Raw genomic sequence first — 18,287 nt, forward strand, 5'->3', positions numbered from 1 at the left:
GTTCTTCTGCTCGTGCTACTGCTAGTGCTAGTGCTAGTCGGTCACATACTGAGACAGAGTCCCACACCAACCTATTGCAGCCTAGAGTGCGGAAAAACAGAATGGATAGTTACTTTGTGCCCCGCACTACTCCTGGTTCCCAACCCACGCTTGAGGGCATGGGTTTGAACAAAGAGATTCACGATGCTGCCAGAAAGGAGATATGCAAATTTTGGTACTTTTGCAACATTCCATTTATTACAGCCAGGTAATTGATTCTTTTTTCTTTGTTTTCTTTAAAGCTAAAATTAAAAGTAAAAGTAAAACTTTAATTATATCTACTTGTTTTATAATTTGAGTCTTTGACATCTAAACTTTTATTTGTGACAGGGCTCCTTATTGGCAGAATATGATAGATGCGGTTGCTATTTGTGGTCCGGGGTTTAAAGCCCCAACTGAGGCTGAGTTGAGCGGATACCTCCTGGATGAGATGGTAGAGGACATGAGAGTTGACCTCGAGGAGAACCGAAAGGAATGGATTGCAAAGGGTTGCACCATCATGACTGATGGTTGGACCGATAAGAGGAATAGAACACTCCTCAATTTTCTTGTATCCTGTGGAGGTGATTGATCATTCTACTTTCCTACATACATTGTAAATTTTGATTTGTTGAATGCTAATTCGTTAATGATCCATTTAATATTATAATTCGTTGTTTTGTTACTTGTAGGATATACCATGTTCATAAAATCCATTGATGCTTCCGCACATGTGAAAAATGCCACATATTTATGTGAGGCTATTGAGGAAGTTATAACAGAGGTGGGAGAACAAAATGTGATCCAGGTGGTGACGGATAATGCAGCAAATTATGTTGCAGCAGGTAAACTTTTAACTTTGCAAGTTTTGAAAATAAATTTATTTGAATTTTGAAATTTGAGTTTCTAATTGACTTAAAATTGTTATAGGTAAACTTTTGATGGAGAGGCACCCCACCATATTTTGGTCCCCTTATGCGGCACACTGCATTGACCTCGTGTTGGAGGAAATTGGCAAACTTGAGTTTGTCAAGTCATGTGTGGAAAGGGCAAAAAACATATGCAAATTCATTTATAATCATGCATTTGTCCTTAGCACAATGAGGAAGTACACAAAAGGCAAGGAGTTAGCTCACCCAGGTATCATGAGGCTTGCCTCGAATTTCATCACCTTGCAGTCCTTGTTGACATCAAGGGATGGATTGAGGAGCATGTTTGTTGGGCAGGAGTGGATTTGCTCTTCCTATGCTACGACCACTGTAGGGTTAGATGTGGCGGATTGCATATTTGATGAGGATGGTTTTTGGAAACCCGCTAGAGAAATCCTTAAGGTAAATTTATTGCAATTTAACATTTAATATTTTGCTTTTACTTTAAGTTATATTATTTTATATTTAAGTTTTGACTCAAATTTTTTGTTTTACTTTATATGTAGGTCACTGAGCCCCTTGTAGCTTTGCTACAAACTGCTGATGGGGAGAAGCCCTCTATGGGCTACATTTATGAGGGCATGGATAGGGCCAAGGAGGCCATCAGAGCCCAATATGCAGGAGTGCAGGAGAGGTATGGCCCTATTTGGGACATCATCAATAGGAGATGGCAGAATCAGCTCCATCGACCCATCCACGCAGCAGCTTACTATCTGAATCCGGCATTTTGTTTACGTCCTGAGTTCAAGGCGGATGCGGAGGTTCTCACTAGCTTATACACAGTGATTCAGAGATTGAGTAGCGATGAAAATAGCACTGCTGCGATTGTTGAGCTAGACCAGTTCAACAATAAGGAGGGGCCACTTTTCTCTAGCAGGATGGCCATAAATGCTCAGACAACACTACAGCCAGGTAAAAATTAAATAATATATTCAATGTTCATGAATCTAGATTCTAAACTTAAAGTTGATTATATAATGCATTAATTTTAGAGTTGTAATCTGTAAATGAGACTAATTGTTTTTGTTTTTTCCTTATTTCAGATAGATGGTGGCAAATGTTTGGGGCCACAACCCCAAACCTTCAAAAAATTGCCATCCGCATTCTGAGTCAGTCGAGTAGTGCTTCTGGATGTGAGCGTAATTGGTCCATGTTCGAGCACATCCACTCGAAGAGGAGAAACAGGTTGACAGTGCAGAGGTTGAATGATCTTGTCTTTGTTCATTACAACCTTCATCTTAGGATCAGACAGATTTTGGGCACTGACTCCTCTCCGATCATTCTAGAGGAGATTGATCCAGAATCAGAGTGGATCACAGAGACCGTGGACCCAGTCTTCACTGAGGAAGACCGCGCGTGGGTTGACCAGGTGGATGTAGAGGCTGAGGCTGTTGCCAGGGCAGAGGAGGCAGCTAGAGCACGTTCAAGCATTGGTAGATGCACAAGTGCACGCACAGACGCAGGTCCTAGCGACGTTATTCATGAGCCCATTGCCCATGCAGGGGACATGGCTCGGCGGTCCTCTAGGACCTACCTTACACGCCTTTCCAATAGGCAAACTAGATACTCAAACGCTGAGGTTGAGGCTGCAGCAGAGCTAGAGGATGATGATGAGGATGATGAGGCTTGAGTTGGAGCCTTGTTTTTATATTTTGTTTACACTGTATAGATATTGATAGTGATACTGAATCACTGATAGACATGTTTCAAACTTTCATGGATCTTCATCTTAGATTTATACATACATTTATGACTTGATGTCTTATAGATCTTCATGATTTCATCTTACTGATTCTATGATTTGAATCATTATGATCATTTGATTTTTATTTACTTCAGCTAGCATACAATTTACATTTTAGTACATAATGATAACATAGTTACGTATGTGATGTATTTTATGTTTCATGTTTATGTATGTTAGATTCTATTTGATGATGTTATAGTGTTTTTAAGTTATATTCAATAAAGGGTGCATGAAATAAGTCTTAAATTGTTAAAATCTTTACATTTAAAGGGTTTTTTCAAATTTGCCGATTCACCGGCGATTCACCCCCAATTCACGATTCGATTCGGCCGTGCCGATTCTGATTCACGTTACTATGGTGTTGAGGATACTACTGTGAGGTGCCCAAGCAACATCATTGCAAAGCTTATGGAATTGGGTGAAATGCCAGACCCCCCTGTGTCTCGTTCTCAAAATTTTGGATAAATTTTAAACAAAAAAAATTTCGCAGATGAGCCATTTTAATAATTTTTTCCCTTTCCATTTTAATAATTTATTTCCTTCTCCTTATCCCAGTAAGCAGGGACTCTTGCTCCCCCAAAGCTCTTGTTCATTTAATTGACCAGCCTTGAAAGCCTTAATCTGTTGTCTTATTTAAACAATTTGTAACAACATTACACTGTTTGTCTATCCTTTGTCTCTATTATGCAGATGTTAAATGGTGGCAAGACAGAGCAATTGTAGCAAATAATCCCACTCTTATTGCTATTCGGGAAGCACAGCTCTTGTGGCCGGATACTCGGATTGGGTGCCTTATTTCTTTAAGGGGTGAAAATCTGCCAACTAAGCCTCGAGGGAAAGGAGGATGGCGATATTTGGATACGGGCCAGGTACTGATTGAGAGTGCATGTTCAGTTGAGCGTGTTGAGGAAACATTGGACATTTTGTTTCCTATGCTTCCATATATACAGTATTTCCGTTTTAATCCAGTTGATGAGAGGTGTGGTATGGAGGTAGACGAAACTGATCCTGCAGTCTCAGTCAAATTAGAATCTGCAACTCAAGAGCATGTTGAGGCCAACAATATAGCCTTTCAGGCTGCATGTGAACGACTATTACCACCTCATCATGATGAAGAGGCCTGGTCGGATATAACAAAATCTTATCATTTTCTGTCACAGACCAAGACACTTGGTGCAGTCAATGATGAAACTGGACTGGAGGTGTAGTATATTGGCAGAATCTTCTAAGAGTCTTGACTTACCAAGTTCCATTAATCATGTACGCTCTTTGCAACCCTATTGTTCCCAGCAAGATTGATGAAGTCTAGCCATCTGTTTTTTCCAGAAATGGTGCTTCCTAAGCAACACTTGACGAGATGACAATGAGGAGAATCGCCTTCCTTCAATACCTTTGATGGAATGATTCAAAATATTAAGCTCCCTGTTTGAGTCCTGTGGTGGATCCAAATGATGATCATGTCTGAGAACCCAGGACTCACAGAATTACAGAGAGAAATTGGCTCGGTTCTGTGACATCATATATAATAATTAGTGACTGAATTTATTTGGTAAATGAAACTGAGGTAATGCAAAGACTGATTCTCTTTAGCGCATATCTCACTGCCACTTTGTGAATGAATATTTCAAACAGTTAGATAGCTGCCAAATATTATTTCATCGGGTCTTTCTTGACTGAATCATGGACTTCAGGGAGACAAAATATTCATTGAAGGCTTCATTCTCTGATACAGTCATGGCAAATGTTAGAAACTCAAAACACTTTTAGCCCGGAAATGTGGGAAGACTAATGGAGGCGCCTATATACAAGGAGGGTGCAAGATTCATACTTCTTTATACAAAAGGAGGAAAATCAGTTGGTCAGAAGTATATGAACAAAAATATCTAACGATATATGCAGTGATTTACAATTAGGAGACAACAATCACAGATATTGGCTTCCAAATATACTAACATGTTTTCTAAACTAATTCAATCATCATATGATCGGACACTAACTATACCGAACATATGTGTTTTAATTAAAAAACCCGATTAATTCTTGTCTCGAAAGAGTGATGGTTCATGAAAAACCAACACACCTTTTTGTTTTTATAAATAAGAGAGGCCTGGGTCATAAAAAGGGGCAAGATTAATATTTTGGAATTCTGTGATAAACAACACATTTGAAGGATTTATTAAAAGAAGCAATTTTCATTGTATGACAGCACCCTTGACTGGAATATATTTTGAAGAAAACTAAATTCCACATTTAAAGTATTTAAACAAGAAGAAAATAACAGAATAATCTTCAGGCGTAGACAAATCAAATGATGCAGTACTGATATGAACCGCAAGAACTCATGATTCCTTTTATAGAGCAAGGGAATCATAACATGAACAAGTTTCATTCTTTATAGTCATCGGGAAATTGGTGAGCAATTCTAAAAAAAGTAATTGTAAAAGGATAGATCATAGCATTTTAAGTTAGATTATCAGAATAGAGAAATGTTAGTCCGTTTCCATATCTTTGTCTGTTTTGTCTCCCTTCTGTTGAACTCAAAACTTAAAATTCAATCTGAACATATGTAATTAATCCCTTCCATTTTGATAATTAAATTGCTAATTGTATTAAAGCATACTGTCCTATAAGGTTGTGCACAAATAACTTTCATGATATTGACCCTGTTGCTCACATAAATAAGGCACTGGTGTTTACGTTCTTCATATTGTATTCATTTAATTCGTAACCTGGGAATTGGAAATTGCTTTAATTCTTTCCTTTCAAAGAATTAATTTATTCATTTACTATCATAATTTATGAACATTCATATTTTAAGCATCTTTTCTTTCAAGTAATTACATTCGTAATCATTTGAATTTCAGAATATTGAAGAGCATTTTATCAAAAAGCATGCATATTTTAATGTTATCAATAAGTTGTGAAGTGAATGTATTTTCAGTATTTTCACATATTCAAATAAAGTGGTGCAGATTATTGATTCTTCAGAATCTGGTCATTTGGGGAACAATCTTGTTAGATTTGCGATTAAAATTTCTGCTATAAATACCTTAGGCTGAAGGATTTAGCCTAGGAGTGTGTGCACCTGCCTTGGCCTTGCAGAGCCAAAAGTGCAGAGGATTTCGATCAAATTGATCAATCCTGTCAAGGTGGCCAAAATCTGTTGGAATCCCAGATTGAGTTGGCAAGGCTAATAAGATTCCAACCTGTGGTTTTGGGGATGAACAGATTGGCGACTCTACTGGGGAGAGTTGCAAGTGAACTTTAAAAGTTTTTTGTTTATAGACCAGTGTAGAGATTAATTTATTTAGAACATTGGGGTGAGTTTCATAATTCAGATTTTGAACAATTCTGATTTTTTAATTCAGCATTTAATATTTACTTGTTTATTAGGGCATTTTATTAATTGATATTATTCAGATTTTAAAAGGTTCTGATTTTACAATTCAGCATAAAGAAGTTGATATATGTGATATCATTAAAGCTTTTAAATCTGATATAAAAGAGATTTTGCTTTTTATTAAAGTTCTGATTTTGTTTCAGATTTATATATTTAGAAGAATCTTTATTTCAATTCAGATTTTCGTGGCATATACTCTGTTGAGGAAGAACCTAGAGCTTTTATTTTATTTTCCTTGAAGAGGGTGGCGACTCTGTGATAAGAATATTGTTTCATGAATGAACAATTAATTTGGCATTGAAAGAAAGAAATGACTTAGAAATTTATCTTTAAGGTATATGTGGGGAAGATCGGAAAATTAAGGGCAAGATAATTTCACAAAATTAAACTTCGAAAGGAGGCCAAGAAAGAAAAAGGGTAAAAATCAAGCATCCAACATGATTTGTTCAGGACATGGAAACTTCCATGAAAGGACTAATAGGCAGAATAATTATAATGAAGTAATTAACTCAAATCATAATAGTCTTGAAAAAGAAGACGAGAATTTTAATTCATTCATCCAAATCCCTAATACTAAGCATGAACCTCAATGTGAGATAACACGGGTGGAAGAGGAGGATGAACATTTGCAACAATGGGATGCAATCTTTAAAAAAATGGCCTATGTTTCAAACCAAGAAGATAAATGGCAAAAATGCTTAAAAGACACCCTGATTATATCCTTGGAAATATGGAAATATCAAGGGATTGAATTGCATCTCCACAAAGAATAATGAATAATGGAGAAAAGAAAAAGCAAGAAAGATGGATGGAAGAAAGAAGAGAGCCTGATCAGGAAGGGGCAAATAAAACACCCAAGTATAATCCTCCTCATAAGAAAAATCTAGACCCACTCTTCGGCACTAGTCATGTAAATCTTTTATTTGATCATAGGGACAATAGGAATGAAAGAGCAAATCAGAATGAAGGCTTTGGAAGATATCATGATAATAACCAACATGCCTGAAATTCAGGACCATGTAATGGAGGTATTCCACACAATATGGGCTATTCTCATAATACAAACTTAAGGCAGCCTTAAGGTGGGAATCAAACCAATAGTGGAATGTGGAATATCAATCACAATAACCAAGGCCATGGAATGCAAAATCAAGGGGTAAGAAGCCATATCATAAGACAAACTATGGTTATCAAACGATATAGACAATTGGAATTCGATGGGATAAGAGGATACCCAAATCCGATTACCAATGAGTTACGTACTGCCATTCCGAAATTCTTTGGTAATGGAACCGAATCTGCAGAACAACATATCATCAATCTAAAACGTGTCATTGAAGAAATGGATGAAGATCATGAAGATGTCTTAATGGTATAGGAGTCTTCATGATAGACCTATTACTGGATAGTGTCATTTTGTTGATCAATTTATAGAACAATTTGGGAATCATAATATTACTTCATTTGCTTCAAGAGTTAACGAGTATTAAAAAGAATATGAATGAATCAGTTGGAGAATTCAACAAAAGATTCAATAAGGAATTAAACAGAATCCCAAGAGAGATCAGGTCAATTGATTCCTTCCTAGTTGATTTTTATCTCAGTGCCTTTGATAGCAAAACACATTAAGAGATAAGATCTCGTAGACCTTGTTCTCTACAACAAGCTTTCAAGATAGCCATGACAATGGAGAAAGATAGAAAGGCAGCTGGCAGGGTAAGTAAAAGGGATGATGTGAAGTTGTATAATCCTAGAGCCCCAAAAAAGGATAACTAAAGGAAATCATGGATGTGTTCAAAATTTTGAAAATGAAGCAAAACATAAATGAAAGGCCAACATTCCAGAGATATGATAGACCAAGATTACAAGATATACCCTATCATACAAATTGGAAAGATGGGAAACCAGAAAGGCCTAATTATGTTAAAGATACTCCTGATCCTTTAAAGAAAGTCAACATGGTTGAAGATTATAAGATATAACTTCACAAGGTGTGAAGTTTGCAAATTACCTCATGGATTTAATCGCTATGTTATTGTGTAATCTATTCTAGAAGACGAAAATCAGGAGATGGCAAGATACCATAAATGCTTTATCGTCTGAGCCTTTGTGGGGTAGAGATGATGAATATTACTCAGATGAGCAGCATATTTCAGATTCTTACTCAAGGAGGATGGATCAGCAATATCATGTACAACAAGTGTTTTCAGATGAAGAGGAAGTACGTAATCTAAGAAGGCTGACTAACGAAGAAAAAAGAGCCTATACTATTGCAACCGTTGAGTAGGCCAAACACAAATATCAGCTAAGGAACAAAACTACAAACGCAGATCACAGTAATCCTACTGGTATATTTGCCAAGGTTTTGCAACAAGAAGATACATCACGGAAGGCTAATAACCAAGTTCAAGGCAAACAGGTAGACACGTTCCAGCCACCCAAGTTAACCAAGCCATCAACCAGCAGAATTCTGGTAAGCAAGTTTCTAACTGTCACTCTTATGAACAATGCATTATCTCAAGTAAAGATATCTGTTCTGCTAATGGAAATAATGAAATTTCTTGATTACAAGAAGGAGATTGTGAAGATATTGTCTAGTATAGAAGATCTAAATGATGAACATGATAAAACGGATAATGAGGAACCTTCTATTGTATATTTAAGGACTACATTTAATAAAAATCTTAATCAAGTCGATCCTTTTTATTTAACTTTGTTGATTAACAATAAATTAGTTAAGAATTGCATGATTCATTCTTGAGCAGCGGTTAATATTATGTCTTCTGATGTAATGAAAGAAATTAGTTTTAAAGTTGATACACCTTATGAAAATTGTTGAATTTAAATTTCCTGCATGTCCTCAAATTTCATATAGAACTGGCATTACTGTTGTAGCAATCCCTGCAAATTACGGCATGTTGTTATCCAGATAATGGTCAAACCAGGTTAAAGGACACGTCCAGCTTGACTTATCCTATGCCACTATACCAGTTGGTGGGAAAGAGATTGGAATTGAAAGAGAACCAAGGTCTCCTTGCTTGGTTGAAGATTTCAATTATGATCTTAAGATTAACTTTTGCCACTCCGATATGGACAGCTTCCAGGTAAGTATTTATAAACCAGCCCTAAAGGTTATTGATCCTATTGAAGTGCATGTGCAGAAAATCATGAAGACATATGGCGAATGTACTTTGATGGAGCTTGCAGAAAAGAAGGTAAGAGGGCTGGGGTCATCTTTGTTTCACCATCCAGTAAGACTTTCAAATATTCATTTCTGCTAAATTTTGAATGTACAAATAATATTTCAAAATATGAAGCATTAATCATTGGGTTAAATATTGCAAAAGTATATGGGATTAAGATGTTTTCCATTTTAGGAAATTCTGATTTAATTGTTGCTCAGATCAAAAATATATTCACAACTAGGAATCCAAGGTTAAAACAATACAAGAACTGTGTTTGGGATTTAATTGAATATTTTGATGCAATTTCCATTAAATGGGTAGATAGATCAAGCAACTTTCTTGCTGTCATAACGGCTAACCTAGCTATTAGACATTGATTTTCCACTTGATGAGATTATACAGGTGGAAAGGAAGAACAGACCATCAATACCTAATAATGTGCAGAATTTGCAGGTATTTGAAGATCATGCGGATCTCCTTAGATTCTTAGCCTGCAAAGAAGGATCGGAATATAGACTGGAATGGGTATGTAGAAGTCCAAGATGGTAAGGAAGGCTTGTTTGGTAAAGAGGAGGTTCAGCTCAAAACGAATCAGACTCCTAAAGGTTTCGTAACATTAGAAAAGATTTTTGATGAGCAAGAAAATTTCAAACCTAGCAAATCCACTGAAATTCAAAGTGATGTTGAGAAAATTAATCTTCGACCTAAGCATGCCCCTAAGTACATTTTCATTGGTAAGAGATTATCCTCTAAAATAAGGTCTGACCTGATTTCTTTTTTAAGAGAATATAGACATGTCTTTGCTTGGAGTTATGATGAATTGAAAACCTATAGAGAGAATTTGTTAACCTTTAAAACCTGATGCAAAACCCTTTAGGCAAAGACAAAGGCCTATTAATCCAACCTTAGCTCCTAAGATGAAGGAAGAGTTAGTTAAGCTAAGAGATGCAGGAATTATTAAGCCCATTAGACATTCAACCTTGCTCTTGTTAGAAAGAAAAATGGCGACATTAGATTATGTGTGGATTTTAGAAAACTTAATGTGTTATCTCTAAAGGATAACTATGCCTTACCCAATATGTAGATTTTATTGCAAAAAGCAACTGAAAATGAGTTACTACCCATAATGGATGGTTTCTCGGGATACAACCAAGTCAAAGTCAGGGAGTCAGAGCAGTATAAAACAGTAGTCGCTACTCCTTGGGGTACTTATGTTTATGCCAAGATGCATTTTGGTTTGACTAACGCAGGGACCACTTTTGAAAGAGCGATGGGTGTTGTGTTTGAAGGGTTAATAGATTTTATTTTGGTTGTATATCAAGATGACCTTACTGCTTACTCCACGAAACCAGAAGACCATTGTGGACACTTAATAAGAGCCCTTGAGTATGGAATATCTCTTAATCCCAAAAGGTGTCATTTTGGAGTTATAGAAGGTAAACTATTGGGTCATATCATATCTAAGGAAGGTGTTACGACTGATCCAAAAAGAGTGGCTGCAATTGATAATATTCAAACACCCAAGACAATAAATGCTACCCAATCACTTTGATCAAAATCAATTTTCTGAGAAGGTTTGATACCAACTTTGCAGAAATCATTAAACCTATTGCTAAGATGCTAAAGAAGGGAGCAAAGATAATATGGTACAATGAGGCCTTGGAAACATTTGCAGCTATAAAGAAAGAGGCTCCAGTTCTTAAATCTCCTAACTTCAAAAAAGTACTTCAGATTTTTCTTTTGCATCTTACCTTTCTATAGCAGTAGTTATGCTTTAGAAGAATGAAGAGGGCCATGAACAACCAATTGCATTCTTCAGCAAGTGTTTGCGAGCAGCCAAGCTTTAACTATGATATTAACGACAAGCAAGCTTATGCACTCGTCAAAGCAATTTAATCATTTAGGTCTTATCTAGTTGGAGTAGAGGTCATTGCATATGTACTTAATGCGGCAATAAAGGACACCTTTAGACAGTCGGATACTAAAGTAAACTACTAGATGGATAAACCAAATTCACGAATTCAATATTGATATTCAAATAACAAAGTTGGTAGGAGGACAAGGCTTAGCAAAACTCATGGCAAATGCAAATCTTGAGGCAGCACAAGTAAACCAGGTCAATCATGACCACACTGAAGTCAGCATTGAAAAGTGCCCTTGGTACAATGATATAGTTTACTATCTCAAGCTGATTCTATGCTTAAGGAAATGCATATCGAAGTTTGTGGTGGTCACTTTTCAACCAAAACATTAGCACACAAAATCTTACATGCAAGATATTATTGACCGCAACTTTTTATAGATTGTGGTGCTTATGTATGGAAAAGTGAGGCTTGTCAAAAAGATTTTGGGAAGCTAAAGTGATGGTGCCCTTCCCCTAAGAACTTTGTTTTTCAGATGTGGGGAATTGATTTTATTAGGGAAATTAGTGATAAGTCAAGTGGGGGGATGTCATGTCCCCTCTTTCACGCTAGTTCTTTTGGCGCCTGGTTAATCTATCTCCACATCCGAATAGATTAACGACATTTCCAAAAAGGATGCCTGCTAGTCACAAGGGAAGATTTGTCTTAAGTTCGTCATTTAATGTATTAAAGTACTTTAATAAAGTTACTTTATGTTTTATTAAGACATTCACTTTATAAAGACTTAAGTGACTAGAAGACGAAATTGGTGTTTTATCCCACATCTCATATTCCAACACTCTTTCCTCACTTCGAGGTTATAAAAAGGAGGCTCAGTCTTGGGAAAAGCACAACAAATATATGATATTCCTATAAATCTTAATGGTTGCTTAATGTGACTGGATTCTTCTAAGGACGAAAACCCTTATAGAAGAAAAAGTGAGAGTAGATGCCAAACCTAGTACTCACACCACAGACTCAGAACTAAATTCGAAGGGTCTATTGGGAACCTAGTGGAAACTGGAAATTGAACAACAAATTGAAGAACAGGTCAGTGTATGGCATTGGCATTTACATATCTCTAGGTTGATGCATGAGACGATAGATAGGGAGATAATCCTTCCACAGTTGTAGATGTTGGTGAAGACTCAAGTGAGTATAAGACCTGCCTTTCTGATTTATATTGACAATGTTCACTTCTTGTAGCTGAGTTCTCGAGTTAGGGGAAGTCTAAACAAATCGGCATTTCTAAACTCTTTCCTTAGTGACATCTCGTACGTGACTATCAACATCTCAGGAAGAAGCTATGATAGGAACTAGTCACTATATTAAATGATGATGGCAGAATAGTTTCAGAAACATTAAATGGCAATGGGAAGCTACGACGCATAGTCTAGAAGTAATCATGGGAGAGCTATTGTGTGCTACGGCAGCTTCATCAAGTAGTAGATGTAACATAACCTCCACCAACAACATGAGTATTTCACATCCCTTGTTTTGAGTAATGACATTGGTCTCTTTTTTCCCCCACAGCCGAGTCGGGTCCTTTCCATAGCTCGGGATTTGGCAGAATACACACAGTAATCGAAGACTGACTGGTTAGACACCTGGAAGTGGTGACAGCTGAGTGCTGGTTGTTTTCTCCAAAACCTCTAGACAGCTTTACTCATTGTTATGAGTTTGTCCCTTCTTACTCATTCTGCGTTATTTATAATTGCAAACCTCAGCTATTTGGTAAAGTCTGTAATCGTATTTTCCGAGTATAGATTCATGGCCATTGATTCACTTTATGAATGAAATACATTACCATTAAATTTTGAATCAAGTTCCACTTCAGACTTGCTTGCAAACTTGGTATATTTAGTTAATATATCTATTTCGCAAATTTAGTTTCGATGACACAATACAACGCATGATATAGTAATAAATTGTTCAAGGATTCTTTTTCATAACAATTGTTCGAAGAAACAAAGCCATTATTTCTAAACCAAAACTAGCAGAGATTATTACAAGGGACATAGTTGGATTTCTCAAAATGCAGAAGCTTGAATATAAGCCATCTAAAGGGAGGCATAAAAATTTGTTGAGGACTTGGCACCGATATATGAATCGAGCATTGACCATCCTCTCCAAAATACAATGCATAGGTATGCCATTAGATGATGAGCATGTTTATCAAGATGAAGTAATCTCACACTTGCAAGCTTCAATGGAGACTCCCATGCAAATGTTGGCTAATAGTAGTGATCAGAGAAGAAGTGTATGAGTTTTCTCGTTGGTATTGGAATAGCACAATAATCATGGCAAAGATGTTTGAGTATTTCAAAGAGGAATCCAATAGATTGAGAAAGGTTGTGGGAAATATTCAGTAAGGAATCTCTAACACTATTGAAGCTTTGTTAATGCCAATACTAACTAAGATGATATAAATGTAGACAACGTAAAAGTAAACTGGATTTCTCTTTGAGTTGTGTTTCTTCACCAAAGGTGACTGAAAACTATTTCATATCCTCATTCTCAAGCATATAACCAATGACTCAATGCTGGATTAAGAGAGCATTTTGAGCAAGTGTGAATGAGAGATGACAGTTCTACAGTTTAAACAGGAATCAGCTCCAAGTGGAATCAGTGCCAAGTGTTAATATAGATGAGTTGGACACAATGTTGACCAAATTCCAGGCATTCAAAGAGAAAAGTCATACATGGGCTATTCTCGGCAAAGGAGCATTTAATACATAGTGGGCATTCATGTTACCCCACTCTCTCGCTGGATGGGCATGCATAATGGGCATTTATTACACCACTGAGAAGGTGGTTTTCTCTTGATTGGTTTGTGTGGTCCCATGCATTAATTGTAAATTCTCTTTCTTGGGGTGGGACAATTTGGGTCATCAGTTTGCAAGGAATAACAATGCACAACACACAACTTGGGTGAATCAGTTGTGACCAAATTAAAACATTAAACCATCCATCACTTACCACATTTGTAAACTTAAATGCAATGCAAAGAAAATAACACTAGGTTTTTTTTGTATGGAAACCTAGTTAAAGGAAAAAACACAGTGGGATTCAAACCCACTAGATAATGTACTAGTACATATAATACCCTCTTAAAGGTAGATAAGGAATGCAAATGCATTTAAACACTTGCCTGGAGCTCACAACTCTATTAAAACAAGGGCAACACCCTTAATTGGACAACAATTCAAATAAGTGAACATCAATTCATTTGGACAACAATCCACTAAGATGACCAGACTGAAAGCATCAACTATGCCAATAAAATTCCTTTGAAGTACATTATCAAATTCCACTCATTCCTCTTCTTAATCAAATCTGATCTCTGTCTCTAATCCTAACTCACATAACTAGCTTCGGATCATATCATTCTCTCCATCGCATACACGCACATTTGAATTCCAATGAATTCACCTTGTTACAAAATACATTACATCAACCAATGTGATTTCATAAGTGCTAGCTAGAACACATGTAGAGTAAAATACAATATGAAGAAATATGCTATCATCCAATGGTTATCATAATAATCCAATCAACTTGTTTCTTGACATAGTCGGTCGGGAAATAAATTCCCTTTCATTGTCCAACGAGCAAACTGTAATTCGAGTTATCAATCCTCAAGGAAATCTACAGATAGATATGATTCCAAGTCTTCATGATATATCCTAAATCGCAAACCCAAATTCTACTCCACCAAAAATCACCAAAAGAGTATACTTTGGCCTCTATCTGAAATCATTCTTAATAAATACTGTCAGCAACTAGTCCTCAGCAAAACTTTTGTAACTTCACTAAATCAACTCAGAAACACATGTGATGGCAAACATTGCATGTAGGCTTGTCAAACAATATCCCATAAGGTTTACATGTTGTGGTACAACACACTGTATCTTCACCAAAATTCTTTTGAATTATTCATCAACTAGAACACTATCTCATAGACATATGTTGACATCAATGACAAAACATTAGAACCAAACATAACCAACAACAATTCCTAAAATGAATCTCTTTCAGCATCCAATAATCTCCCAGGGATCTCCCCCTTTGCCATTGACAACAACATATGATATGAAAAGCCTTCAATGCACAAAGTAACATCATTGTCCAGAATATCTCTCTAAAAACTCTTTCCTATAACTCTTTACCTTTGTTCTCGCTCTCACTTTTCTCTGTTTTCCACATAGTTGTCTCTCAAACTTTGACATCAATGGCTAAGGCAGCTCTCCCTTCTACTCAACTACTCCCCCTTAGAAGCAACTCCCAAAACAACACATCTAGATGTAAGTTAAGTCAATTAAGACCATTGGGTGTATGTCATCCTACTTCAATCAATTCTGAAAAGGAGGGGCCATCCATACCTTTAAGATATGCAAAGGCATCCTTTGGTAAGGGCTTTCTAAAGATGTCAACAATTTGTTACGTAGTAGCCACATACTCCAACTTCACTTCCTTCTCATTCACCTTCTCTCTCAAGAAATGATGATTGAAATATGCTTTGTCTTTGTATGTAACAAAATATTCTGTGAAATATTTATGGAACTTGAATTATCAAAATGAATAGTAATTAGGTTCATCATAGATAACTATGATATCATTCAGTACTTCCTTCGTTCAAATAACTTGTGTACAGTTAATAGCAATAGCAACATATTCAGCTCCGCTAGCAGATTGTGAAATAAAATTTTGTTTTTTACTCAACCAAGAGACTAGCGTTCTTCCTAAGAAGAATGCACCTCCACTAGTGCTCTTCCTATCATAAATATTTCTTACCCAATCAACACCAGTATATGCATGGGTGTGAAACTATTAGCTCTGTCATACCATAATCCATAATCCATTGTTCCTTTCAATTATCTAAATATTCTTCTTCTTCTTTTTGTCAACAACATGTGATCCCTTCAATTTAGCATGAAATCTAGAAAAAATTCCAACGCCGTTAGATTAAGCCTTAGTTCATCAACAAATAAAAAATCACCACTATTATTCTTTACCATCAAGAGTTATTGAACCTCTTCCTTTGATCAAGCAAGGAGTGTTGTCACCAAATCTAATAACACCACCATCATGCTTATCGAGCTTTACAAATTTATTAGCATTTCATGTTATATAATGTGAGTAACCACTGTTACTTTGGGTAACTAGGGCTTTTCTTCAATTATAGGGGTTTCACCTTTAATACCAATAAAGACAATTCTTCCTCACTCTATTTAGATTCATCATCAAAAGCACCATCACTAGCAGCATAAGAACATTTCTTCTAATATTTAGGCTTGAAGTTCCTCAGTTTATGTTTAGGAACTCTCTCTAAACATCAAGATACAAAATGAATAATCGCATTGCATGCAAAAAAATTATGGGCAATTTTTCTTCACACTTACCTTCACCTTTTGGTATCCTCTTTGTAGTTATAGCTTGCAATTCTTCAAACTTTTTTTGCTCTTCCTCAATCCCTCCCATTCCTTAGCATATCTACCAAATCTTACAAAACTTGTAGAATTATCATAGTCAATCTTATTCTTTCCCTTAGAAACAATAGCTTTAAATCTTGATTCTACTTACTATAAGGCATCTCCAAGTTTGATCATTTCAAACACAGACAACATTCCAACCAATATATCTCTTGTCCCATTCTGAATTGTTTTGATCTCCTCAATAGCAGCAACCTCAATGTCATGGAAAGATGACAAGGATCTGAGAATCTTTGATACAATTCCGTCTTCTGTAATGGTTCCTCCAATAGCTCTAATTCCACAAACAACTTATCTTCTGCACATATGCTCTGATTGTTTCATCTTTGCTCATCCTCATAGATTCCAACTTTCCTTTCAAGCACTGTAACTTTGTTTATTGCACAAATTTGTCGCCTTCATAGAGTGATTGCAATTTTATCCAAATTTCATGAACAGTCCCATGTTCCATCATAGAGTATAGTCAATATTAGCTAAGGCCCTGAGTATGGCCTCCTTAGAAATCATATTGCCATAAAAATTTATTTGTTCATCTACATTCTCAAGATCTGAAATTTGGTATGGGTACTTTGTAATGTTCCAATGCTTTATACTCATGCAAAATCAAGTGCATAATCATCCTTCCTTTTCATACTGTATAGTTAGTTTCATCATAATTTGAGTTCCTTCTTAGAGGTCATTACAAATCTCATCAAGTGATTAAGCTTCAAAAAGAGGACCAAAGAGCTTTGTAAGCGATCATTAGGAATAAAAATGCACAACACACAATTGGGGGGGTTGAATCAGTTGTGACCAAATTAAGACATTAAACCATCCATCACTTATCAAATCTGTAAACTTAAATACAATGCAGCACAAATAACACCACAACACATAACAAGTCATTGTTGATCTCCTCAAGCGGTTAAGCTTCAAAAAGAGAACCAAAGAGCTTTGGTAGCAATTGTTAGGAATGAAAATGCACAACACACTACTGAGGGGTGAATCAATTGTGACTGATTTAAGACATTAAACTATCCATCACTTATCAAATATGTAAACTTAAATACAATGCAAAGAAAATAACACCACAACACATAACAAGTCATCACAAATCTCCACAAGTGGTTAAGCTTCAAAAAGAGGACCAAAGAGCTTTGATACCAATTGTTAGGAATAAAAATGCACACACACCTGAGAAAGGGGGTGAATCAATTGTGACCCACAACACATAACACCAACCCTTTTTGTGTGGAAACTTTCTTAAGAGAAAAACACAGTGAGGATCAAATCCACTAAATGATGTACATATATACCCTGTTAAAGGTGGATGAGAATGGCAAATGCATTTAAGCACTCGCCTAATGCTCACTTCTCTATTACAACAAGGGAAACAACCCTAATTAGACAACAATCCAAATAAGTGAACAACAATTCAATGTGGATATCAATGCACTAAGATGAACTAACTTAAAGTGTCAACTATGCCAACACGGTTCCTTTGAAGCAAATTATCAAATTCCAGTCATACATCATCTCAATCAACTATTATCTCTATCTCTAATCCAAACTCGCACAACTAACTTCGCATCATATCATTCTCTCCATCACACATGCACTAAATTCACAAATGAAT

At 36.2% G+C, this 18,287-nt stretch overlaps 2 protein-coding genes across 2 annotated transcripts in view; one reads left to right on the top strand and one right to left on the bottom strand.

The window, feature by feature from the left end:
* Positions 1–18,287, bottom strand: part of LOC149561013 (copper ion binding protein) — a 71,532-nt gene that overhangs the window by 12,695 nt on the left and 40,550 nt on the right. The gene's annotated exons all lie outside the window — the stretch shown is intronic.
* LOC149561014 (uncharacterized) lies at positions 960–3,212 on the top strand. Its single transcript, XM_089823721.1, has 2 exons — positions 960–1,349; positions 1,454–3,212. Exons 1-2 carry the CDS (start codon positions 960–962, stop codon positions 1,868–1,870), a joined length of 807 nt encoding a protein of 268 aa, XP_089679847.1. The 3' UTR covers positions 1,871–3,212.

The sequence above is a fragment of the Cupressus sempervirens genome, chromosome 4 (assembly GCF_028749045.1).
Source record: "Cupressus sempervirens isolate cs-2001-9-10 chromosome 4, ASM2874904v1, whole genome shotgun sequence".
NCBI lineage: Eukaryota > Viridiplantae > Streptophyta > Pinopsida > Cupressales > Cupressaceae > Cupressus > Cupressus sempervirens.

What these genes read in the sequence shown, in the direction of transcription:
- LOC149561014 (XM_089823721.1), top strand. Translation starts at nt 960, where the DNA reads ATGGAGAGGCACCCCACCATATTTTGGTCCCCTTATGCGGCACACTGC. An exon ending in CCGCTAGAGAAATCCTTAAG is followed by an intron (nt 1,350 to 1,453) that starts GTAAATTTATTG and finishes CTTTATATGTAG; the next exon opens with GTCACTGAGCCCCTTGTAGC.